This window comes from Mustelus asterias, unplaced genomic scaffold (assembly GCF_964213995.1).
Source record: "Mustelus asterias unplaced genomic scaffold, sMusAst1.hap1.1 HAP1_SCAFFOLD_129, whole genome shotgun sequence".
Taxonomy (NCBI): Eukaryota; Metazoa; Chordata; class Chondrichthyes; order Carcharhiniformes; family Triakidae; genus Mustelus; species Mustelus asterias.
Window position 1 is genome coordinate 968,511 of NW_027590163.1, and position 27,130 is coordinate 995,640.

The following is a 27,130-nucleotide window of genomic DNA, read 5'->3' on the forward strand; positions in this document are numbered from 1 at the left end:
ACCCAGGGTTTCTGAGCTCCAGGAACCACTAACTGAACCAGCCGGGAATGGTCTCCACAAAACTTCCCCAACTCCCTCCCGGGAAAAAGCTGCAAACCCGGGAGCTGCAGCTTTTTACTGGGGGTGTTGGGGCCTCCAGCGGGTGTTTGTGAATCCTCCCCGCCCACCTCCCAGGGTTTCCTTCCTTCCCAGAGATCAGAGTCCTCATTGATTTGAGGCCAAAGTGTAACCTCTTATTTATTGTCCCCCTCCCCCATCCTCTGATGTGAACCATCCTCCAGTGGCTGAGCCAGGATGGGGCCGTTAACCTGGGCCTGTTCCCGGGAGGGAGAAGCCCCGCAGCTGCAAACCAGGGAGCTGACAATGATTCTGAAGGGTTTGCGGATCCACAAAGTGTTTCCAAATCCTCCCAGCCACCGCCTAACGCTGACTCCGCTTCTCCGGGACAAACAAGCGCCCAGGACAGCAATGACACTGCGCATGCTCCACATCACAATGCCCAGGGGCTGATTGACGGCAGCTCCGGACCAATAGGAAGAGGGGGCGGGGCTGGAGGACCGAGCAGGAGCGGCTGGTCCTCCAACCAATCGGAGTGAATGAGGGGCGGGAAGTGCGGGTAATGGCGACGGACAGACGGACGGTTTTAACTCGGAAGCGAGATCAATACCAGGTAGAGGACGGTGCGCGGGGAGCGATGAATCCACCGGGTGGGTGGAGAGGCTCCTTAAACATGTTGTTCAAACCCAATCCCCGGAAATGAACTTCCCGGTCCCCCCCCTTTGTACCAAATGGAGCGGCAGCTTGTAGTGTTAGACCCGGGCTGACTGCCGCCATTGAGGCTGCATGTGGGAGGCCGGCAGGGATTGTGATCGGAGAGTGAAGCCCTGACGTCACAATGGAATGGGTGATAGTGTGACGTCACAATGGAATGGGTGAGAGTGTGACGTCACAATGGAATGGGTGAGAGTGTGACGTCACAATGGAATGGGTGAGAGTGTGACGTCACAATGGAATGGGTGAGGGTTCCAGATGAGCTGAGACTGGGCTGGAGTCGGGCGATGGCACTGACATGTGGCCCGGTGGCACAGTGGTTAGTGCAGCTGCCTAACAGCGCCAGGGACCCGGGTTCAATTCCAGCCTCGGGTCGCTGTCTGTGCAGAGTTTCTACATTCTCCCCGTGCCTGTGTGGGTTTCCTCCGGGTGTTCCGGTTTCCTTCCACAGTCGAGAGATGTGCCAGTTAGACGGATTGGCCATGATAATTGCCACTTGGTATCAGGGGGATTAACAGGTAAATATGTGGATAGGGCCTGGATGGGATTGTTCCCGGTGCAGGCTCGATGGGCTGAATGGCCTCCTACACTATTTTCTGATTCATTATTATTAATTAATTACTATTAATGCTTCTATGAATGAAGGTGGTCTTAATGATGATGTGGACATGTGGCTGGAAGCTCATCTTGGGATGAACTATTTCACCCTGGTTGTGAACAGCCTGGTTCAGCCTCAGACAGTTGCCAGGAGGAGAGATAAAGTTGTTGGCGAGGGAGTGGAGTTTGTAGTGGGGACTGAACACAATGGGTTCAGTCTTCCCAGTATTTATATGAAATAAATTTCTGTTCTTTCAGTACTGGATGTCAGACAAGTCCGGATGGTGTGTGAGTTGGAGAGGAACTTGGAGCTGATGGTGTTCACAGGGTTTGGAAATTCTGTCAAAGTTCCTGTTGAGTTGTAGATGTATAAAATCTCTCTCCTCACCTCCGGCCTCTCCTACTTCTCTCTGTCTCCGCTCAGAGTGTGGAGATGCCGGCGTTGAACTGGGATAAGCACAGTAAGTAATCTCACAACACCAGGTGAGAATCCATTGATATGGATGGAGATTTACAACTTCTTGGGAATGAAATAGGAAAGAATGTTCCATAGAAACTAGAATTGTCTGCTCTGAATTTCTATCCTATACTGACTGTGATGACTTTTGCAAACTCATTTCACAGGATTTTCAATGAGGAATCACAGGCAAAAATCTCAACCGCCACGTCTAGACAGAGTCATATTCCTTGGGACCTGAATATCTTGTAATATGGAACTGTAGCTACGTGATATATTTCCAGACATCTCTTCCCCCAGAGGGTTGTTAGTCTTTTGGATTTCTCTTCTACAGGGACCAGTGGAGGCTGAGGATCATTGAATATATTCCAGTTAGGCAGATCTTTGACTGACAAGGGTGTCAAGAGTTATGGGGAACAGACAAGAAGATGGAGCAAAAGTAATATGTGGGGCGATTTCTTCACTGAAGGATGTGGTAAAGCTTTGGAATTCTCAACCCCTGAGGACAGTGAAGCCTCAGTCATCAACTATTTTCAAGAGAGATATTGATTGGTTTCTAGATATTGAAGATATCAAGGGATATGGGTTTAATGTGGGGAGAATGATGCTGAGGTAGATGAACAAATTATCTCATTGAATAGTTTAAAAGGCTCGATGGGCCAAATGGCAGACTGCAGCTCCTATTTGTTATGGTCTCTGTGTCCAGGACAGGAAGCAGTGAGCATGGATCTGTCAATCAGCCTCAATCAGCACCTTCAGGAGAATTGTGAGGGTGAATATTAGATACAGCAGAGTGAGAATGGAGGGAGAGTGTGTGGGATGGAGATTCACAGCTCTTTGGGACTGAAATAGGAAAGAATGTTCCATGGAAACTAGAATTGTCTGTTCTGAATTTCTATCGTGTACTGACACTGATGACTTTTGTAAACTCGTTTTACAGGATATTGAAAGAGAAATCACAGACCGAAATCTCAAACGTCACGTCAGATCTGACAGAGTCATATTCCTTGGGAACTGAATATCATCGGACTTTGAATCAAGAAGGGGAAATGGTTGTGTGGTCTGTCGATTTGAAAAGGTTTCAAACATCAGTGTGACTGGAAAAGCACCAACACACTGCCACACTCGAGTGAGAGTCTTCCAGTGCACTGACTAAACCAGTTACACAGCCTGAATAAATATCACACCATTCACAGCAGGGAGAGACTGTACTCGTGTTGTGAGTGTGGACGAGGCTTCAACTGATTGTCCACCCAAGACAGAGGCAAGGACACCTGCACCATGGAGAAACCATGGAAATGTGCAGACTGTGGGAAGGGATACAGAGCCCCATCTCTGCTGGAAGCTCATCGGCGCAGCCACACTGGGGAGAGACCATTCACGTGTTCTCAGTGTGGGAAGGGATTCACTCGGTCATCTGACCTGTGGACACACCACCGAATTCACACTGGGGAGAGACCGTTCACCTGCTCTCAGTGTGGGGAGGGATTCACTCAGTCATCCCACCTGCAGAAACACCAGCGAGTTCACACTGGGGAGAAACCATTTACGTGTTCTCAGTGTGGGGAGGGATTCACTCAGTCATCCAGCCTGCGGGCACACCAGCGAGTTCACACTGGGGAGAGACCATTCAGCTGTCCTCAGTGTGGGAAGGGATTCACTTGTTCATCCCACCTGCGGAGGCACCAGCGAGTTCACACGGGGGAGAGACCATTTACGTGTTCTCAGTGTGGGGAGGGATTCACTCAGTCATCCAGCCTGCGGACACACCAGCGAGTTCACACTGGGGAGAGACCATTCAGCTGCTTTCAGTGTGGGAAGGGATTCACTTGTTCATCCAGCCTGTGGGCACACCAACGAGTTCACACTGGGGAGAGGCCATTCAGCTGCTCTCAGTGTGGGAAGGGATTCACTCAGTTATCCAACCTGCAGAAACACCAGCGAGTTCACACTGGGGAGAGGCCGTTCAGCTGCCCTCAGTGTGGGGAGGGATTCACTTGTTCATCCAGCCTGCAGAGGCACCAGCAAGTTCACACCGGGGAGAGACCATTCAGCTGCCCTCAGTGTGCAGAGGGATTCACTTGTTCATCCAGCCTGCGGAGGCACCAGCGAGTTCACACTGGGGAGAGACCATTCACTTGCTCTGATTGTGGCAAGGGATTCAGTCAATCATCCAACCTGGTAAAGCACCAGCGAATTCACACTGGGGACAGGCCATTCACCTGCTCCGTGTGTGGGAAGGGATTCACTCAGTCACCTCACCTGCGGAAACACCATCATGTTCACGAGTGACTGCAAGGACTGAATTTTGCTGTTAATCACATCGAGGTCCCAACCATTTTCATTGGTGTCTGTTTCTGCTGATGTTAATAAACCCTGGCCCAGTTGTAAGATTTGTATTGTGGATTGTCTTGTCTGAGTCCTGAACTCGTAAATAAAAACAAGAAGTGCTGTAAAAACTCAGCAGGTCTGACAGCATCTCTGGAGAGAGAAACAGAGCTAATGTTTTGACACTGAAGAAGAGTCACATTCAACTGGAAACATTAACTGTTCCTGTCTTTACAGATTCTGTAAGAAGTCTCACAACACCAGGTTAAAGTCCAACAGGTTTATTTGGTAGCAAATACGTGTATTTGTGGTATTTGTTACTTGGTACACAGATTGCTTTTCTACCTATCTTTGTATCATCAATTCTGGCTTCATCCAAGTCATTGATCAAGGTAGCTGTTTTTCTCTCTCTCAGTTGTGGGTGATATTTGTCCCTATTCTGGAAACTGAATGAATCTTGTTCCAAACTGGGTTCAATATCAGACATTTCAGGGAGTCAGGAATCATTCGCCCCTGAACCTACACTGGTAAAACCCCAGGCAGTTCCTCAGTAAGGGTTTTTCTGGTTCCTCACCATATATTAGTCAGGATACTGAAACAGATAAGTATCTGTGGTATCTCCAAGGTATTTGCTACCAAATAAACCTGTTGGACTTTAACCTGGTGTTGTGAGACTTCTTACTGTGCTTACCCCAGTCCAACGCCGGCATTTCCACATCATGACTACCATTTACAGATTCTGTCAGACTTACTGAGATTTTGCAGCAACTTCTGTTTTTAGAATGACGGTGAATGCTGGATACATGAATCAGAGATTGATGTAAAACTGGGATCTGCTCCTAAATCAAAGTGAAACAGCAGGTTAAAGTTTCCAGTCTGAAAAGTACTTTGGTTATTATACTATATCTACCATTTTAAGGCTGGTTTTAACTCATTTAAAATAAACCTATTTGAAATATATTTGTTAAAGTCAGTATTAAAATATGAGTTGGATGAGTTCACAGGAGCCTGTTAACCGCTGGGACAATTATTCAACAAACATTGGATCTCCAGATAGAGAAGAAGCTGCAGTTTGTTTGCAGGAATTCCCTGTTTTATTGATGTGTGTGTTAGACATCAGGATAACTAAAAATACACAAACCTGGACATCAATGGTGATCTGATTGACAGTTACTCTGGGAATCACTCCCACGGTGAAACTTCAGCACTGACACTGCTGAATGTTGTCGGCTCAGGGAGTGGGGCCTCCAGGAGTGGACTGTAAAAAAGCTGGGTTTCAGTATCCTGACTAATATATGGTGAGGAACCAGAAAAATCCTTACTGAGGAACTGCCTGGGGTTTTACCAGTGTAGGTTCAGGGGCGAATGATTCCTGACTCCCTGAAATGTCTGATATTGAACCCAGTTTGGAACAAGATTCATTCAGTTTCCAGGAGAATAGGGACAAATATCACCCACAACTGAGAGAGAGAAAAACAGCCACCTTGATCAATGACTTGGATGAAGCCAGATTTGATGATACAAAGATAGGTAGAAAAGCAAGTTGTGAGGTTATTACAAAAAATCTGTAAGGGACACAGATAAGTTACCTGAATGGACAGAAAAATGGCAGATGGAGTATAGTGCGGGAAAGTGGGAGCTTTTCCACTTTGGCAGGAAGAATAGAGAAGCAAAATATTGTTTAAATATACAGAAACTGAAGAATACTGCCGTAGAGAGGAACCTGGGTTACCTTGTACATGAATCGTGAAAAAATAGGATGAAGGTACAGCAAGTAAAGAAGAAGGCAAATGGAGTGTTGGACTTTACTGCAAGGGGGTGGAGTTTGAAAAAGGGAACTTGCTGCACCTACACAGGACATTGCTGAGAGAGCAGCTGGAATACTGTGTACGGTTCTGGTCTCCCTACTGATGGAATGACATGCTTTCATTGGAATGAGTTCAGAGAAGGTCCATTCCTCAGATGAAAGTGTTGTCTTTTGAGGAAAGATTGTAAGGTGTCGGTGAGAATTCTCCCATCCCGCCCACCACAGGTATCGTCGCGGGCAGAGGGGCGGGACCACAAAGGCCCATTGACCTCGGGCAGGATTGTCCAGTTTTGGGGTGAGCGCGGCCGGAGAATCCAACTCATTGTCTTTTGAGGAAAGGTTGCACCTCTAATCATTAGGTTTAGAAGAATGAGCAGTGAACTTTCTGAAACCTATAAGATTCTCATGGGGGGTTGACAGGCTAGAGGCCAAGAGAATGATTCATGAAGGAGTCTTGAACTTGGTGCCACAGATCAACAAGAGTCAAGGGTATTGTTTCAGCCCTTACAGACACCAATACTTTATCCTCAGTTTTAGTCAGGTTAGCTGGTGTTGTCCACCCAATGGGACAGGCTCTGTTTCATGTGAGAGTTTTTGATTTGATTTGATTTACTATTGTTCACATGTATTGGGATACAGTGAAAGGTATTGTTTCTTGTGCGCTATACAGACAAAACATACATTCTAAAGTACATCGGGGAAAAGGAAAAAAGAGGGTGTAGAATATAGTGTTACAGTCATAGCGAGGGTGTAGAATAAGATCAATTTAATATACGTTGGTCCATTCAAAAGTCGGATAGCAGGGAAGAAGCTGCTCTTGAGTCAGTTGGTACATCATGTGGGTGGGTGGGTGGGTGGGTGGGTGGGTGGGTGGGAGGATGGGTGCGTGTGTTAGTTTTTGTGCATGAGGATGTGGGTATCTGAGTGAAGCTGCTTCTCATCAGCTGCAACACAACCTTCCTCCGAGCAATGACAGGTCTCTGAGTTTCCAACTGAGTGATTTGAGTGATTCAGAGATTTTCCATCCAGACTGACTGAGTGCTGCGTAAAACCTGACATCTACACAACCTGACCCCATTTCTCCTGGAACAATATGAAGTGTCAGCTGCTTTCCTGATCCCTTCCTTTCCCCTCACCATTATCCTCAGATAGTTCACAAATTCCATTGTACCTCATCCTCCAATGGTCTCCATTTTAAATATTTCCATCAGTCTTGCCAACAGATAGCAATGGGATTGCTGCTATCACAGTGATAAACTCTGAAATACTGCCTCTCTGATCTAGATCTCCCCACCAAATCTTCACCTGAGTTCCACTTTTTAGTCTGAAGAAATTAATATAATTTAACTTTCAACAGCACCTTCCAACACTGCGACCTTTACCTTCCAATCCTACAAACTCTACCACCGAGAGACAAGGGCAGCAGACAATTGGCAACATGGACAACTGACGTTATCAAAGAACGAAGAACAGTACAGCAGAGGAACAGACCCTTTCCCAAAAAACAATGGCACCCAAGACATAAACAATCCTGACTTGGAATCATGTTGCTGTCCTTTCACTGTTGCTGATCAAAAATCCTGGAAATCCCTTTCTAACAGCATCTTCGACTGCGGCAAACTTATAAATATAGGAGAGTAGATCATTCAGCCCCTTGACCCATTTAATTAGATCACGGCTGATCTGACAGTAACTTCAAATCTGCAGTTCAAGAAGGCAACCCCAATCACCTTCTCAAGAATAATTTGGGGTGGGCAATTGATGCTGGTCGAGCCAGCAATGCCCACATTGTATAAACAAATATAAAACCCCATTAAAACTGATTCAGCGCGCCCCCTCCCCACAGAATGAAAAAGATTGGCTTTAAGATCAGTTAGAACCACAGAACATTACAGCACAGGAACAGGCCATTTGGCCCTTCTTGGCTGTTCTGAGCCATTTTTCTGTCTAGTCCCACTGACCTGCACCTGGACCATATCCCTCCACACCCCTCTCATCCATGTACCTGTCCAAGTTTTTCTTAAATGTTAAAAGTGAGCCCGCATTCATCACCTCATCTGGCAGCTCATTCCAAACTCCCATCACTCTCTGTGTGAAGAAGCCCCCCGCTAATATTCCCTTTAAACTTTTCCCCCCTCACCCTTAACCCATGTCCTCTAGTTATTTTCTCCCCTAGCCTCAGTGGAAAAAGCCTGCTTGCATTCATTCTATCTATACCCATCATAATTTTACACACCTCTATCAAATCTCCCCTCATTCTTCTACGCTCCAGGGAATAAAGTCCTAACCTTTCTCTATAACTCAGTTTCTCAAGTCCCGGCAACATCCTTGTAAACCTTCTCTGCACTCTTTCAACCTTATTAATATCCCTCCTGTAATTAGGTGACCAAAACTGCACAAAATACTCTAAATTCGGCCTCACCAATGTCTTATACAACCTCACCATAACATTCCAACTCCACACACAGCCCTTCTATTTGTGATTTTGCATGAACTATTAACATCATTTATTTTCACCCCCGCTCCACTATCTGCTCTGGCACTCTGGTTCCCATCCCCCTGCAAATCTAGTTTAAACCCTTCCCAATAACACTAGCAAACCTTCCTGCAAGTATATTGGTCCCCTTGTAGTTCAGGTGTAACGTCTCTCTTGTACCGGTCCCACCTGCCCCAGAAGAGGTTCCAATGATCTAGAAATCTGAAACCCTGCCCCCTACACCAGTTCCTCAGCCACGTGTTCATCCGCCTGAGCATCCTACTCTTACCCTCACTGGCACGTGGCACAGGTAGCAATCCTGAGATTACTACCCTCGGGGTCCTGCTTTTTAACTTCCCACCAAGTTGTTCCTTTGTAGTCACTGATATTTAACTGATATTCCTTTATAGTCACCTGATGAAGGAGCAGCGCTCCGAAAGCTAGTGGCGTTTGCTACCAAATAAACCTGTTGGACTTTAACCTGGTGGTGTGAGATTTCTTACTCTATTCTCTCTCCACAGATGCTCAGTCCTGCTGAGATTTTCCAACATTTACTGTCTTTATCTCAGTGACAAATGTTGATGTGTTTGCTCCGAACCCACAGGGCTCCATCTGTTTGCTCCGCACCCACAGGGCTCCATCTGTTTGCTCCGCACCCACAGGGCTCCATCTGTTTGCTCCGCACCCACAGGGCTCCATCTGTTTGCTCCGCACCCACAGGGCTCCATCTGTTTGAAGCCACAAACAGAAAGGTCCAGTTTTCTCCTGGAGTTTCTCTTCCCCGGATTGAGGCGCGAGATGGCGGACAACCAGACTGAGAGAGCTTACCAAAAGCAGCCCACCATCTTCCAGAACAAGAAGAGGGTACTTGTGGGCAAAGGCAGCAAGGAAAAGCTTCCCCGCTACTATCGTAACGTAGGCCTGGGTTTCAAGACTCCACGCGAGGCCATTGATGGGACCTACATTGACAAGAAGTGTCCATTCACAGGCAATGTGTCAATCCGGGGCCGGATCCTGACAGGTGTTGTGACTAAGATGAAGATGCAGCGGACCATTGTTATTCGCAGAGACTACCTGCACTACATCAGGAAGTACAACCGCTTTGAGAAACGACACAAGAACATGTCTGTTCACCTATCGCCCTGCTTCAGGGATGTACAGAATGGGGACAGTGTGACTGTGGGGGAGTGCCGGCCCCTCAGTAAGACTGTGCGTTTCAATGTCCTCAAAGTCACTAAAGCTGCAGGAGCCAAGAAACAGTTCCAGAAATTTTGAATATGATGTAAAGAAAATCAGCCGCAAAAAATCCTTTGTGAACAGACAAAAAAAAAGCAGCTTTCACAATGATGCAGTTTCAGCCAATGAGGGAGACCCGGGCTCAGCCCCGCCCCCATTCACTCTGATTGGTTGGAGGACCAGCTGCTCCTGCTCGGTCCTCCAGCCCCGCCCCCTTTTCCTTGGTCCGGAACCGCTGTCAATCACTGTCCGGTCATTGTGATGTGGAGCATGCGCAGTGCCGCTGGGAGCTCAGGATTGCGGCGGTGGGAATTTTCAGCTGATCCGACACCGCCGGGTGGGGAATGAGGGGGGATGGAGCCGGGGGGTGGGTTCGAGGCTTCATAAACACCCCGTGTCGGCCCCAAGCACCGAATACAAAGCTCGGGTGCGGGTTGTGAAGCGGGGAAATCAGCTCCCGCTTTTCCCCGGAACAGGCCCAGAATCCCCGCCGCCGTCTTTATCGGGAGCCTCTCCGGCTCGGCGCATGCGCACTGAGGAAGCCTCGAGCGAGGCTCCTCCCCTCATTCACTCCGATTGGTTGGAGGACCAGCCGCTCCCGCTCGGTCCTCCAGCCTCGCCGCCTCTTCCTATTGACCTGCTGTCAATCACTGCTTGGGCATTGTGAGGTGGGCGGGGAGGATTCACAAACGCCCGCTGGAGGCCCCAACACCCCCAATAAGACCCATTGGTTTTATTGTCAGTCTGCAGACAGGAGCTGGAGAACTGTTCACAATAAGAAGTCTCAACACCAGGTTAAAGACCAACAGGTTTATTTGGTAGCAAATGCCATAAGCTTTCAGAGTGCTGCTCCTTCGTCAGATGGAGTCTGACGAAGGAGCAGTGTTCACCCCAGTCCAACGCCGGCATCTCCACATCAGAACTGAACACAGGCAGAGGAGAGGGAGGGAGAAAACTGGGGGTGGAGGAAAGAAATGGTGGAGATGGGTTTGGATTTCAGCCCAGGGAGGAGGGAGAGTGTGTGGGATGGGGATTTACAGATTTGGGGGAACAAGAGAGGAAAAAATGTTCCAGAGAAACTAGAATTGTCTGTTCAGAATTTCTATCCTGGACTGACGGTGATGACTTTTGTAAACTCTTTTTACGGGATCTTAGAAACGATGATTGCAGATGGGAAACTCAAACCAAACTTAAGTTTGACAGTCAGTTGGTTCATCATGACCTGAATATCATCACCTTTGAGGCTGAAAGGATAATTGTTCGTTTGTTCTGTCTGAGGGAAAATATTTTAAACATCAGTGTTACTGGAAAAGCACCAAGAGACACACGCACAGCTGAGTGAGAATGTTCCAGTGAACTGATTGCAGAAAGAGCTTTAACCAGTTCCACAGCCTGATAAAACATCACACCATTCACAGTGTGGACGAGCCTTCAACGAATCATCCAACCTGGAGAGACACAAGGACACCGGCACCATGGAACTGTGAGGACTGTGGGAAAGAATTCAGTTATAGATCCCAGCTGGAATACCATAGACGCAGTCACAGTGGGGCCGATGCCTTGGAGAAACCGTGGAAATGTGAGGATTGTGGGAAAGGATTCAATTACCCATCCCTGTTGGACAACCACCGGCACACTCACACTGGGGAGCGGCCATTCACCTGTTCTGTGTGTGGAAAGGGATTTACTCAGCCAACCGGCCTCATGTTACACCAGCGCATTCACACTGAGGAGAGGCTGTTCAGCTGCACTCACTGTGGAAAAAGGTTCAGGTCTTCATCAGACCTCAGTCAACATCATCACGTTCACACTGGGGAGAAACCATTCACCTGCTCCATGTGTGGGAAGGGATTCACAAAGTCCTCCAACCTGGTGACACACCAGCGAATTCACTCTGAGGAGAAGCCGTTCAGCTGCACTTCCTGTGGAAAGAGGTTCAGGTATTCACACAGCCTCGAATTCACACTGGGGAGAAGCCTTTCACCTGTTCAGTCTGTGGACAGGGATTCACTCAGTCATCCAGTCTAGTGAGTCATCAGCGAGTTCACACTGGGGAGAGGCCATTCAGCTGCACCTCCTGTGGGAAGAGTTTCAAGCAGGCATATGCCCTCATTGAACACCAGTGAGTTCGCACTGGGGAGATACCATTCACCTGCTCGGTGTGTGGGAAGGGATTCACTGTGTCATCCAGCCTCAAGGCATACCAGCAAATTCACACTGAGGTCAAGCCATTCAGCTGCTCTGACTGTGGGAAGAGTTTCAGGACTTCATCTGCTCTCTTTGTACACCAGCGAGTTCACACTGGGGAGAGACCATTCACCTGCTCTGTGTGTGGGAAGGGATTCACTCGGTCCCGCAACCTCGTGACACATGAGCAAATCCACATGTGACTGAGAGATGGGATTCAGCTGTTTCTGCTAATGTTCATTACATCCAGGATTGATAGTTGGACAATTTTAAGTTTGTTTCTGTTGATATTAACAAACCTATAACTGGCTGAAGTTTAATATTCTGTAGATGTCACTGACCTTCAAGGCTACAGTGTCCCTTTTAAAGGCACCATCTGTGATCTTTCAGCTGAATTCAAGAACTCTCAACAGAAATTTAGTTGCAATAAGACTGAACTTTTAACTTCAATCCTAAATTGATCTTTGATGCAAAATCTACAATCCATTGTCTCCCAAGAATGTGAGTTCTCATCAAGTGGAGGTGCCTTTGCCAGCTTGGGTACATTCACAGGATGGAGGATGATCACTCCAGCGGCTCAGCAACAAGAGCCAACATCGAAAACAACAACCCACAACCAGACCTGAGAACCACTTCATATGTGGCACTTGAAGCAGAACCACCTCTCACAGATTGGTCTCTGCAGCCAACAGTAACAGTGAACCAGAGAGTGGGTGGGCCTTGAGGGTCCCAGTGACCAGGAGAGAAAACAATGTTCTTGATTTTGCACAGAGGGGCAAGAGAACTGAAGCCAGACAGACTGGAGGGAGGGAGGAAACAGGGAGTGGAGAACAGGAATGGTGGAGATGGTGAGATGGGTTTGGATTTCAGCCCAGGGAGGAGGGAGAGTGTGTGAGACGGGGATTTACAGATTTGGGAGAACAAGAGAGGAAAGAATGTTCTAGAGAAATTAGAATTGTCTGATATGAATTTCTATCCTGGACTGACCCGTGATTAATTTTGTCAACTCTTTTTACAGATCTTACAAGGGAAAGATTTGTAGATGCAAAACTCAAAACGAACATTTTGGTTTAACTCAATTATTCATCAACCTTTCAATGTGGAAGGAGAAATATTTATCTGTGGAAAATATTTTAAACATCAGTGCAACTAGAGAAACACCGAGACACACACACACACACCCGAGTGAGAGTGTTCCAGTGAACTGATTGTGGAAAGAGCTTTAACCAGTTACATCCTGAAAAAACATCACACCATTCACAGTGGGGAGCAAACACGTGTTCTGTATGTGGACGAGGCTTCAACTGATCTCTAGGCTGGAGAGACAGGAAGAGACCCAGACCATGGAGAAACCTTGGAAATGTGGGGACTGTGGTAAGGGATTCAAGTCTTCTTTCCGGCTGGATATCCATCAACGCATTCACACTGGGGAGAAACCATTCGTCTGTTGTGTGTGTGGGAAGGGATTTACCAAGACAACCTACCTGATGTTACACCAGAGAATTCACACTGAGGAGAGGCCCTTCAGCTGCACTCACTGTGGGAAGAGGTTCAACAGCACATCCAGCCTCGCTACACACCAGCGGATTCACACTGGGGTGAAGCCGTTCACCTGCTCTGTGTGCGGTGAGAGATTCACTCGGTCATCCGGCCTTTGGACACATCAGCGAATTCACACCGAGGAGAAACCGTTCAGCTGCACATCCTGTGGAAAGCGTTTTGGACAGTCATCCACCCTGACTGCTCACCAACGCACTCACACCGGGGAGAGACCATTCACCTGCTCCATGTGTGGGAAGAAATTCTCCCAGTCATTTGATCTGGTGAGACACCAGCGACTTCACACCGGGGAGAGACCATTCACCTGTTCGGTGTGTGGGAAGGGATTCGCTCGGTTATTCACCCTCCAGTCCCACCACCGCACTCACACTCAGGAGAATCCATTCAGCTGCAGTACCTGTGGAAAGAGTTTCAAGCAGTCATCCAACCTTCTGACTCACCAACGCACTCACTCTGGGGAGAGGCCTTTCACCTGCTCCTTGTGTGGAAAGGCATTCACAAGGTCCTCCAGCCTGCTGAGACACCAGCAAATTCATAATAGACTGCAAGGATTGGATTCTGCTTTTAATCACAGCCTGGATTGATAGTCTGACAATATCTGGTTTGTTTCTGCTGATGTTAACATCCCTACAACTTTTAAAAAAAAAATTATTAGTCACAAGTCAGGCTTAGATTAACACTGCAATGAAGTTACTGAGAAATGCCCCTAATCACCAAACTCCGGTGCCTATTCAGGTCAATGCACCTAACCAGCACATCTTTCGGACTGTGGGAGGAAACAGGAGCACCTGGAGGAAATCCACAAAGCACGGGGAGAACATGCAAACTCCACACAATGACCCAAGCCGGGAATCGAACCTGGGTTGCTGGCGCTGTGAGGCAGCAGTGCTAACCACTGTGCCACCGTGCCACCCCTGGCTGGAGTTTAATATTCTGGAGATGGCACTGATTTTCGGAGCTGCAATGTTCCTTTTTAAAAGCACCTTCTGTGATCTTTCTCCTTAATTCAAGAATCCTCAACAAGAACCTGTTCATAAAGTTAATAATAAAATTACGAACTTTACTTCAGTCCTAAATTAATTAATCTTTTCTGCAAATCTGTGTGTGAGAGATTCCACTGATTAACATCTCCAATGAGAAAGTGCTGATTAATCCTTGCTGATAATTCTGACTGACCTCTTCACAGTGATGTGTCCATTATGAAATTCAATTGTGAAGGAACCTAAACAAAAGAGTGAAATGTTATACAGGCACGATAAAAGTTTATATAAAAACTTAAACAACACAGATAACCCGGATAAATGTGTAGTGGTACATTTTGGAACCCGGATAAATGTGTAGTGGTACATTTCGGCAGGTCAAATGGGATGAAGGTGGAGGAGGTGGTTAAGAAGGCGTATGGTGTGCTGGCCTTCATCAATCGGGGGATTGAGTTTAGGAGTCGGGAGATAATGATGCAGCTTCATAAGGCCCTCATCAGACCCCACTTAGAGTACTGTGCTCAGTTCTGGTCATTACAGGAAGGATGTAGAAATTATTGAAAGAGTGCAGAGAAGATTTACAAGGATGTTGCCTGGATTGGGTGGCATGCCTTATGAGGATAAGTTGAGGGAGCTCGGTCTTTTCTCCTTGGAGAGATGAAGGATGAGAGGTGACCTGATAGAGGTGTACAAGATGTTGAGAGGTATAGATCGGGTGGATTCTCAGAGGCTTTTTCCCAGGGCTGAAATGGCTGCTAAGAGAGGACACAGGTTTAAGGTGCTGGGGAGTAGGTACAGAGGAGATGTCAGGGGTAAGTTTTTCACTCGGAGGGTGGTGGGTGAGTGGAATCGGCTGCCGTCAGTGGTGGTGGAGGCAAACTCGATAGGGTCTTTTAAGAGACTTCTGGATGAGTACATGGGACTTAATAGGACAGAGGGTTATAGGTAAGCCTATATATAGGCCGAGGTAGGTAGGGACATGACCGGCGCAACTTGTGGGCCGAACGGCCTGTTTGTGCTGTAGTTTTTCTATGTTCTATGTCTCATGGTCTTCTGGTATCATAGCTTCCACTTGGCAAAGAACTGCGTCACATTCAGAGATCTGGAAAAGGAAAGGTCTCTGTTCCACTCTGCTGTGATGCGCGCAGTAAACGTGTGTATTTCAGGGGCAGACAGTCGAGCTGCTGCGTGCCATTCCAACAAAGAAAACGGCTCCTTATTTTCAACGGTACTGATACCTGGGCTGAGGACTGGACTGAGTGAACATATTCACACAGGTTCCATGAATACAAACAAAAATTTGCACAAATGAATTTTAAGATGTCAATTAGACTAACTTGAGCACACAAAGTTGAAGCTTCCTCAAATTATGGTCAGTTGAGTCAGTGAAGTAGCCGATTATATTTGCAGTGATGTCTGCATTCGAGCTCTTGCTGCTGTTTGAACTGAAGGCGGCTGAATCAAGGATTGCGTTTGCCGGGTGCTGTGGCGCGCACCTGTAATCCCGCTGCTGGGAGGCTGAGGCTGCTGGATTGCTTGAGGTCGGGAGTTCTGGGCTGTTGTTCTCTGTGCCGATCGGGTGTCCACACTAAGATCAGTATCCGCATGGTGTTCCAAGAGGACTCTGGGAGCACCAGGTGTGCTAAGGCGGGGTGAACCGGCCCAGGTCGGGAACGGAGCAGGTCAAATCCCCTGTGCTCTTCAGTAGTGGGATAGCACCTGTGAATAGAAACAGCAGTGCAGCCTGACCAATACAGCGAGACGCATCCTTTTCTCCACACCTTCAATCGCAGCAAACAAAATATTTTGCCGTTCCCATCAATACAGACAAACCCGATGCCTCTCTGCCTGCCTCCACACTCACTCCCTCTGCTGCCCCTTTCATTCACTCTCACATCCAATGCTATCACCACATCAATCTACGCAAGTAAACGAAAACATGTACACACACTTTTGACCAACCAACTCTCCACCTGCCCTGCACGCTCACAAGCACCATTCTGCAATTCCCACTTTCCTCACTCTCCCCATTCTTTGCCTCCTCAACATCCACCTCACGCGGTAGCACAGTGGTTAGCACTGCTGCTTCACAGCTCCAGGGTCCCGGGTTCGATTCCCGGCTCGGGTCACTGTCTGTGTGGAGTTTGCACATTCTCCTCGTGTCTGCGTGGGTTTCCTCCGGGTGCTCCGGTTTCCTCCCACAGTCCAAAGATGTGCGGGTTAGGTTGATTGGCCAGGTTAAAAATTGTCCCTGAGATGTGTAGTTAGAGGGATTAGCGGGTAAATATGTGGGGGTAGGGCCTGGGTGGGATTGTGGTCGGTGCAGACTCGATGGGCCGAATGGCCTCCTTCTGTACTGTAGGGTTTCTATTTACCGCCCCCTGCTGCTCACGGCAGGAACTGCACTTTTAAAATCTTCAACTTGCACGATCATGTCAGCCACGGCCACAAGAGAGCGCGAACCTCTTCACCTCCTCCACACTACTCATATCGCGCACACACTTCCCAGCACATCCACCAAACATTCAACCTGCCTCTCGGCTCTCATAACTCCTTCTCGTTTATTCATTCCCTTCTGACAATTTCTCCACTGTCAACATCGAAAGTCGAGACTCTTTTGATTCAATCTAATGCTGTAAATGAGAGAGTGGGAGAGAAAGAAAGAGAGAGAGACAGGAAAATGTTCATTGTAACTTCCAGTTTCAGCGTTGATCGCCAAGCCACTTTGGCAATTCACAGACACCCCATTGTTCGATGTCCCCTCTCCCGAGTCTATTCTCAAAGATAAGACCCGGGGTGGTGACTGCCCGGAGGGAACGCGCAGTAACCAAGCATTGCGCTTAATAGATTTCACTTGGCAAAAAGTGCGTCACATTCAGAGATCTGGAAAAGGAAAGGTCTCTGTTCCACTCTGCTGTGATGCGCGCAGTAAACGCGTGTATTTCAGGGGCAGACAGCCGAGCTGCTGCGTGCCATTCCAACAGAGAAAACGGCTCCTTATTTTCAACGGCACTGATACCTGGGCTGAGGACTGGACTGAGTGAACATATTCAGACAGGTTCCATGATACAAAGAATAAGTCGCACAAATAAATTTACGTTGTCAATTCGACTCACTTGTGCATTCAAAGTTGAAGCTTCCTCAAATTATTACCAGTTGAGTCAGTGAAGCAGCCTATTACATTTGCAGTGATGTCTGCATTCGAGCTCTTGCTGCTGTTTGAACTGAAGGCGGCTGAATCAAGGATTGCGTTTGCCGGGTGCTGTGGCGCGCACCTGTAATCCCGCTGCTGGGAGGCTGAGGCTGCTGGATTGCTTGAGGTCGGGAGTTCTGGGCTGTTGTTCTCTGTGCCGATCGGGTGTCCGCACTAAGATCAGTATCCGCATGGTGTTCCGAGAGGACTCTGGGAGCACCAGGTGTGCTAAGGAGGGGTGAACCGGCCCAGGTTGGGAACGGAGCAGGTCAAATCCCCTGTGCTCTTCAGTAGTGGGATAGCACCTGTGAATAGAAACAGCAGTGCCGCATGACCAATACAGCGAGACGCTTCCTTTTCTCCACACCTTCAATCGCAGCAAACAAACTATTTTGCCATTCCCAGCAATACAGACAAACCCGATGCCTCTCTGCCTGCCTCCACACTCACTCCCTCTGCTGCCCCTTTCATTCACTCTCACATCCAATGCCATCACCACATCAATCTACGCAAGTAAACCAAAACACACCTTTGACCAACCAACTCTCCACCAGCCCTGCACGCTCACACGCACCATTCTGCAATCCCCACTTTCCTCACTCTCCCCATTCTTCTCCTCCTCAATATCCACCTCACATTTACCGCTCCCTGCTGCTCACGACAGAAATTGCACTTTTAAAATCTTCAACTTGCACAATCATGTCAGCCACGGCCACAAGAGAGCGCGAACCTATTCACCTCCTCCACACTACTCATATCGCGCACATACTTCCCAGCACATCCAACAAGCATTCAAGCTGCCTCTCGGCTCTCATATCTCCTTCTCCTTTATTCATTCCCTCCTGACAATTTCTCCACTGTCAATGTCGAAAGTCTAGACGCTTATGACTTAATCTAATGCTGTAAATGAGAGAGTGGGAGAGAAAGAAAGAGAGAGAGAAAAAGACAGCAAAATGTTCATTGTAATTTCAATTTCAGCGTTGATCGCTAACCCACTTTGGCAATTCACCGACCTTCATTGTTCAATGTCCCCTCTACCGAGTCTATCCCAAGGAGGAGGAAACATGCCAAGGGGAGGCCGAGGCATCCACGGCTGATGAGGGAAGTCAAGGGCAACATAAAAGCAAAAGAAAAAGAATACAAAGTGGCGAGGATTAGTGGGAAGCTGGAGGATTGGGATTTTTTAAAAATGCGAGCAGAGTACAACTCTGAAAGCAATAGGGCGGGGCGGGTGGAGGGAGGGGGGGCGGGGGGGGGGGGGGGGGGGAGATGAAATAAGAGTGCAAGGTAGCCAGTAATATAAAAGAAGACAGGAAGAGTTTTTTTCAATCCATAAAAGATAAGAGAGAGGCAAAAATGGACATTGGATCACGACAAAATGAGGCTGGAGAAGTAACAATAGGAAATAAAGAAATGGCAGAGGAACTGAATCGTTACTTTGCATCAGTCCTCACGGTGGAAGACACCAGGGGGATGCCAGAGCTCCAGGAGAATCAGGGGGAACAGGTGACTGCAGTGGCCATCACTAAGGAGAAGGTTCTGGGGAAACTGAAAGGTCTAAAGGTGGATAAATCACCTGGACTGGATGGACTACACGCCAGGATTCTAAGAGAGATAACTGAGGAAATTGTGGAGGCATTGGCAGTGATCTTTCAGGAATCACAGAGGACTGGAAAGTAGCGAATGTAAGACCGCTGTTTAAGAAGGGAGGGCGGCAGGAAATGTGAAATTAGAGGCCAGTGAGCCTGACTTCAGTCATTGGCAAGATTATAGAGTCAATTATGAAAGATGAGATTGCAGAATACTTGGAAGTGCATGATAAAATAGGACTGAGTCAGCATGGCTTGGTCAAGGGGTGGTCATGTCTGACAAATCTCTTAGCATTCTGTGAGGAGATAACAAGGAAGTTAGATAAAGGAGAACCAGTGGACGTGATTTATTTTGATCCCTAGAAGGCCTTTGGCAATGTGCCGCATAGGAGACTGTTCATTCTGTTAAGAGCACATGGTGCTAAGCTTAAGATCCTGGCATGGATAGAGGATTGGCTCATTGGCAGGAGGCAGAGTGTGGGGATAAAGGGGTCCTTTTCAGGATGGCAGCCAGTGACTAGCGGTGTGCTTCAGGGGTCGGTGCTGGGACCACAACTTTTCACAATATACATTAATGTTTTGGAAGAAGGAACTGAAGGCACTGTTGCTAAGTTTGCAGATGATACAAAGATATGTAGAGGGACAGGTAATATTGAGGAAGCAGCAGGCTGCAGAAGTACCTGAACAGGTTAGGAGAGTGGGCAAAGAAGTGGCAGATGGAATACAATGTGGAAAAGTGTGAGGTTATGCACTTTGGAAGGAGGAATGGAGGCACAGACTATTTTCGAAATGGGGAAATGCTTAGGAAATCAGAAACACAAAGGGGCTTGGGAGTGCTTGTTCTCAAGGTTAACATGCAGATTCAGTCGGCAGTTAGGAAGGCAAATGCAATGCTAGCATTCATGTCGAGAGGGCTAGAATAATAGAATACAATAAATGATTTAGACCACGACACCACACAACCCTGCCACAGCAACCTCTGCAAGACGGGCCGGATCATCGACACGGATGCCATCATCTCACGTGAGAACACCATCTACCAGGTACACGGTACCTACTCTTGCAACTCGGCCAACGTTGTCTACCTGATACGCTGCAGGAAAGGACGTCCCGAGGCATGGTACATTGGGGAAACCATGCAGACCCTACCACAACGGATGAATGAACATCGCTCGACAATCACCAGGCAAGACTGTTCTCTTCCTGTGGGGGATCACTTCAGCAGTCACGGGCATTCAGCCTTGGATCTTCAGGTAAGCGATCTCCAAGGCGGCATTCACGACACACGGCAGCGCAGAGTCGCTGAGTAGAAACTGATAGCCAAGTTCCGCACACATGAGGACGGCCTAAACCGGGATGTTGGATTTATGTCACATTATCAGTAACCCCCACAGCTTGCCTCCTGGGCTTGTAGAATCTCACTAGCTGTTCTGTCTGGAGACAATACACATCTCTTTGACCTGTGTTGAATGCTCCCTCCACCCACTTGTCTGTACCTTTAAGACCTGGCTGGCTGTAGAGATTCGCATTCTAATTAGTATTCTGTAACTTGATTTCTGTGTCTGTGCACTGTTTGAGAGCAGATATCCACTCCATCTGACAAAGGAGCAGTGCTCCGAAAGCTTATGGTATTTGCTACCAAATAAACCTGTTGGACTTTAACCTGGTGTTGTGAGACTTCTTACAGGAGGGGAAACAGCAGCAGTGCAGTCTGCGCAAAAGCTTCCCCAGTTCAGCTGATCAGAGAGACTGGGAACCTCTTCAAATGTAAACTTCAGCTTCTCACATTCACCCCCATTCATCCCTCTCTCCCTCCATCCACCTCACTCTCCCTCCCTTCTCCATCCCTCCCTCTCACCATCCATCCCTTTCTCCCTCCTCCCATCCCTGTAAGTTTCAGGGCAATCCTCCATATTTTAAAAGGACTCAGGAGAAACCTGACAGTTTAAAAGTGATGTGGAGATGCCAGCATTGGACTGGGGTGAACACAGTAAGAAGTCTCACAATACCAGGTTAAAGTCCAACAGGTTTATTTGGTAGCAAATACCATAAGCTTTCGGAGCGCTGCTCCTTCGTCAGATGGAGTGGAAATGTGCTCTCAAACAGTGCACAGAGACACAAAATCAAGTTACAGAATACTGATTAGAATGCGAATCCCTACAACCAGCCAGGTCTTAAAGGTACAGACAATGTGGGTGGAGGGAGCATTAAACACAGGTTAAAGAGATGTGTATTGTCTCCAGACAGAACAGCTAGTGAGATTCTGCAAGTCCAGGGGGCAAGCTGTGGGGGTTACTGATAATGTGACATAAATCCAACATCCCGGTTTAGGCCGTCCTCATGTGTGCGGAACTTGGCTATCAGTTTCTGCTCAGCGACTCTACGCTGTCGTGTGTCGTGAAGGCCGAGAACGCTTACCTGAAGATCCAAGACTGAATGCCCGTGATGGCTGAAGTGTTCCCCCACAGGAAGAGAACAGTCTTGCCTGGTGATTGTCGAGCGGTGTTCATTCATCCGTTGTCGTAGCAGTTTAAAAGTGGCCAACTCTGGCTGCTGGCTGATAAAAACCTCCCAGAAGGCTCGGCAGGACAAACATAACCTGTCGGTGGACTGTGCGAAAAGAAAAAAAGGTGTGAGCCCCCTGAATATGCAAGTGGCCAAAAAGGCAGACACACCAGTGATCGAATCATCAGAAGGACAAAGGACAGTAAACAGACCAGCAGGGAGTCCATGGCCACAGAAATCGGCCCATCCACAGAAGACATTGAAATAACGACCCACGGGGGGTCAAGGCAGTTCCAGCCTTTTGTGTGAGGACTTGACTAAATTAAACTGAAACTGCCGGTGATCGAAAGCCCCATTGTCCTTGAAAATCACCTATTGGGGCAGGGAAGGTGTTTTTGTTAAATTGAGCTGAGAGTCAAACAAGCAGAACCAAGCTCTCTTCCAGAATCACAAGCAGGGACACAGACAAGCAGGACCAAGCTCTCTTCCAGAATCACAAGCAGGGACACAGACAAGCAGGACCAAGCTCTCTTCCAGAATCACAAGCAGGGACACAGACAAGCAGAACCAAGCTCTCTTCCAGAATCAAAAGCAGGGACACAGACAAGCAGAACCGAGCTCTCTTCCAGAATCGCAAGCAGGGACACAGACAAGCAGGACCAAGCTCTCTTCCAGAATCGCAAGCAGTGACACAGACAAGCAGAACCAAGCTCTCTTCCAGAATCACAAGCAGTGACACAGAGAAGCAGAACCAAGCTCTCTTCCAGAATCGCAAGCAGTGACACAGAGAAGCAGAACCAAGCTCTCTTCCAGAATCACAAGCAGTGACACAGACAAGCAGAACCAAGCTCTCTTCCAGAATCGCAAGCAGTGACACAGACAAGCAGAACCGAGCTCTCTTCCAGAATCGCAAGCAGTGACACAGACAAGCAGAACCAAACTCTCTTCCAGAATCAGAAGCTGAGAAGCAGACAAACAGGACCGAGCTCTCTTCAGGTTCGACCATGCACTAAGACATTTGAGCCGACCACAAAGGAGCCCCTTTTAGAATTGTGAGTATCCCAGCCAACCTTGTGAAGCTCCCGAGGATAGGATAGAGGTTGAGGCAAGGGGAGGGGTGGTGTATTGTAATTTTAAAGTTCAGTAATACATTGTACCCGTTAGCATTTCTCCCATAGTGTAGTATAAAGTATAAGTTTTATTCATGTGTGGTGGGGTATTGAAGAGGTTGATTTTATTGTTAAATAAATCACTGTAAGTTTTGAAACTCATTTGGAGTCCGTCTTGCCTCTTGTTCTCTCATCAGCGCACTCTGACGAGGTCACAGTTTCAATATCCCTTACCATAAATCCGGAGTCTCGAACCGAGGGTGATCTGAGCGATTCGAACCCGCTCACTCAAGGGAGACTGTTGGTCAGGAGATAAAGAACAGAGTCTCTCTGTTCTCTCTCTTGGAGACCTACTCGAGTGAAGTGGGTGCAGGGTGGCCGTTGTCCCACTGACAATGGAGAGAATCACTCAGGCCTTGGTGGTGGTTTTGGGATGGCTGTGTGATATAAGTATCAGGTTACCGGTCAGCTATAAACGGTGAGCCTGGTTCAGCGCTCTCTCCTGTGGACTTGCCCCAGTGCAGCATTCCCCGGCCTTTGAAATTTCAAGGCCTGTAAGAGAGAGACACTCACAGCTATCGGCAGACCCTCAAATACCAGCCTGTAAGTGGAGTAATAAGGAAGATCCCGCTACATCCCTCCCTCCAATAAGAACCATTCACTGAGCACAGCAGTTTCAGCCTCATTCCCACAGCCTGTATTCCAGCCTTTATCACATCCACTCTGCTCCCAGATACTTTACACCATTAGATATTACAATTCAAACTTTATAATCTCTACAATTTACTATTTGTTGAAGGAGATGAGGGCAGCATGGTGGCACAGTGGTTAGCACTACTGCCTCACAGCGCCAGGGACCTGAGTTCAATTCCTGGCTTGGGTCACTGTCTGTGCGGAGTCTGCACATTCTCCCTGTGTCTGCGTGGGTTTCCTCCGGGTGCTCCGGTTTCCTCCCACAGTCCAAAGATGTGCTGCTTAGGTTGACTGGCCATGCTAAAATTGACCCTAGTGTCAGGAGGATTAGCAGGTTAAATATGTGGAGTTACGGGGGTAGGGCCTGGGTGGGATTGTGGTTGGTGCAGACTCGATGGGCTGAATGGCCTCCTTCTGCACTGTAAGATTCTACGATTCTATGAGTTCACAAAATTAAAGTTAAAAGTTAAATTTATTTATTAGTCACAAGTAAGGCTTACATTAACACTGCAATGAAGTTACTGTGAAATTCCCCTCGTCGCCACAGTCCGGCACCTGTTTGGGTCAATGCACCTAAACAGCGCATCTTTCAGACGGTGGGAGGAAACTGGAGCACCCGGAGGAAACCCACACAGACACGGGGAGAACGTGCAGACTCCGCACAGACAGTGACCCAAGCTGGGAATTGAACCTGGGTCCCTGGCACTGTGAGGCAGCAGTACAGACAGACAGTCAAGAAATCATCAATTCCACTCCCACCCGGAGCTATGGGGATATATTTAGAGTAACAGTTTTAACAACACCAGGTTAAAGTCCAACAGGTTTATTTGATAGCAAATACCATTAGCTTTTGGAGCGCAATCCTTCGTCAGATGGAGTGGAAATCTGCTCTCAAACAGTGCACAGAGACACAAAATCAAGTTACAGAATACTGATTAGAATGCAAATCTCTACAGCCAACCAGTTCTTAAAGATACAGACAATGTGAGTGGAGGGAGCATTAAGCACAGGTTAAAGAGATGCGTATTGTCTCCAGACAGAACAGCCAGCACGTCCAGGGGGCAAGCTGTGGGGGTTACTGATAATGTGACATAAAGCCAACATCCCGGCTTAGGCCGTCCTCATGTGTGCGAAACTTGGCTATCAGTTTCTGCTCAGCGACTCTGCGCTGTCGTGTGTCGTGAAGGCCGCCTTGGAGAACGCTTACCCAAAGATCAGAGGCTGAATGCCCATGACGCACTTCAGCGGTCACGGGCATTTGTCACGAGAGAAAAGTGCTGACGTTTCGAGTCCAGATGACCCTTTGTCAAAGACTGACCTCTGAAGAATTGAGAGAGGGAGGTGGAGAAGAACAAAATGAAAGATCTGCAAACTGATAAAATGTTTCACGGCCCAAGACCAAAACGAGTGGTAATGGGACAAGTAAAGACACAAAAGATATTCTGGATGAGGTGTGAATAGCCGGTGAGCAATAGTCTGAATGTAAAGTAAAGAAAACAAGAGGGAAATGAGGTGAAAAAAGCAGCAACGAAACACAGAACACAGTGGGGGCAGAGATTGTGGTGTAAAATTGTTGAGCTCAGTTTTGTTCTGAAGGCTGTAAAGTGTCTCTTTCAGTTGCGGGAAATAATATATTTCCCAGTTCCGATGACAGGTCACATTCAGTCTGTTTCTCTCTCCACAGAGGCTGCCTGACTTGTTGAGTATTTCCAGCCAAAAGAGAAAACGCTGGAAAATCTCAGCAGGTCTGACAGCATCTGTCAGGAGACAAAAAGAGCTGAGGTTTCGAGTCCAAGTGACCCTTTTGACAAAAGCAGCAATTTGCTTTCATTCATGAATATTTCCAGCGTTTTCCGTTTGATGTCAACCAGAGAATGTGCAAGAATTGTCAGACCCGGAACAGATGTCTCTTACTCAGGACACCGCAGCTCGGGTCTGGGTGGCCGGGGGGCGGGGGGAGGGGGGGGGGGGTAACGGTCACAATTTTATATTTGTGTCTGGTGTGAATAATACCTTAGATTAAACGGAGAAGTTTTTTAAACTGAAGAGAGTAACTGCATTTGGGCGCTGACTTTAAACAACATTAACAAGCCCGGGCTGCTGGAGAAACATTTAGGGATTTGTGAGCAGTCAGTTCCGGCTGGTTTGAAGTGAAATCCTGTCGGTGCTGCGGCAAATCTGAACTCAAACCAGACAAACTGGAACCGCTGGGCTGGAGATTCCGGGTGTTGGGATGTGGGGACTGGGGGAGGGGGAGATGGCGCTAAAACTCTGAGGCTGAGTTTCGAGCGGGATGTGAGCGGGATAAAGGGAAGGAATGACAGGGTTAATGTGGGAGTCAGGGACAATAGCAGAAGGTGGGAAGCTCTGGAAAGGAGCACGGAGGGTAAAGGCCATCAAAGAATGCTTGTTTAAATGAAGATAAAAGCAAAATACTGCGGATGCTGGAATCTGAAACAGAAACAGAAAATGCTGGAAAATCTCAGCAGGTCTGACAGCATCTGTGGAGAGAGAATGGAGTTAATGCTTCCAGTCTGGATGATCACAGATGCGATCAGACCTGCTGAGGTTTTCCAGCACTTTCTGTTTTTGATTAACTGAAGGTTCAGCAGGGAAAGAAGCAGCGAACTGAACACACTGAACCCAGGGGGAGGGGGTGACCCAGGATAAGCTCAGTGAGGCTCTGCAATGTCCATCAACACATCCACATTCAGACCTTCGAGCGCCAAGGGGGAGGGGAAGGAGAAACTATTTGGGGCACAGCAGGTGGTCACCCCTCCCCCCACTCTGTGGTTCCACATCCCTCCCACACCTGGACAGGGTTGGCTCAAGGTGTAGGAAGCTGCAAGCTGAGAGGCTGAGCTGTGAACTGGGCCGGGTTGGGGGTTTGAGTGACAGTCCTGGGGCTATTTCAGGACAGGAACTGCCACAGATTCCCTCTTTTTCCAGTGGAGCTGTGTTGGTGAGTGTTTGTAATCTCTGTCTCACTGTCTCGGTAATGGGGGTGGGTTGTAGATTGCTGTGAGTGTTAGACTAAATAACCTCTCCTCATGCTGCCAGTTCCAGTCTGCAGACTCCATTTCTCAGTCCAGTTTGCTGCTCTGTCTCTCTGTACTTTGCTGCAGTGCTCCACATTCTGAGCAACATCCAGCCCATTGTTATCACCCGAAATTTGCGGCAAACTACCTTCACTGTGGCACAGCGATTAGCACTGCTGCCTCACTGAGTCTGGGTTCGATTCCAGCGGTGGGTCTCTGTGGAGTTTGCACAGTAAGAAGTCTCAGAACACCAGGTTAAAGTCCAATAAGTTTATTTGGAATCAAAGCAAATTACTGCGGATGCTGGAATTTGAAACTATTTTCTGTGGAACATCGTTTCCTCACTTGTTCCTGTCAAGCAGTAAATCCTCATCCTGAACACTTTCCCTCCTCCCTGTCCTGCCACCAACTCCCACACGGACCAACCATCTCATATTTCAATGGATTGTCCCGTGTTTGAGTCCACTGTGCTCGGCTGCATGGTGTATGGGCGCTGTTTCACCCATAAGATGGATCTGTGCAGCACCCTCTTCCAACTGTTCTGGCTGCCAACCAGCCCCTGCCCACCCACGCAGTTCCAGCAGCACCGCACACAATACTGCTC

General features: G+C 48.0%; 2 protein-coding genes and 2 pseudogenes across 4 annotated transcripts in view; 3 read left to right on the plus strand and 1 right to left on the minus strand.

The window, feature by feature from the left end:
• Positions 1-27,130, minus strand: part of LOC144484830 (uncharacterized) — a 124,936-nt gene that overhangs the window by 76,299 nt on the left and 21,507 nt on the right. Inside the window, exon 2 of the mRNA XM_078203192.1 lies at positions 4,484-4,498. Coding sequence (XP_078059318.1) covers positions 4,484-4,498 — 15 coding nt within the window. The remainder of the gene's footprint in view (positions 1-4,483; positions 4,499-27,130) is intronic.
• Positions 597-4,331, plus strand: LOC144484838 (uncharacterized). Of its 2 annotated transcripts, none has more exons than XM_078203202.1 (2): positions 597-670; positions 2,766-4,331. In XM_078203202.1, exon 2 carries the CDS (start codon positions 3,107-3,109, stop codon positions 4,115-4,117), a length of 1,011 nt encoding a protein of 336 aa, XP_078059328.1. In that variant the 5' UTR covers positions 597-670; positions 2,766-3,106; the 3' UTR covers positions 4,118-4,331. The 2 variants fall into 2 exon arrangements, with proteins under 2 accessions (XP_078059328.1, XP_078059329.1); XM_078203203.1 differs by lacking the exon at positions 597-670 and adding an exon at positions 675-707.
• On the plus strand, positions 9,216-9,711 carry LOC144484844 (small ribosomal subunit protein uS17 pseudogene; annotated as a pseudogene).
• LOC144484820 (uncharacterized) lies at positions 10,199-14,486 on the plus strand (annotated as a pseudogene). The gene is made up of 5 exons (XR_013496116.1): positions 10,199-10,251; positions 11,091-11,556; positions 11,628-11,854; positions 11,936-12,058; positions 13,184-14,486. The product of XR_013496116.1 is annotated as an uncharacterized LOC144484820 (transcript).

Excerpts from the sequence above, each read along its gene's own strand:
- LOC144484838 (XM_078203202.1), top strand. The coding sequence starts at position 3,107 with ATGGAGAAACCATGGAAATGTGCAGACTGTGGGAAGGGATACAGAGCC.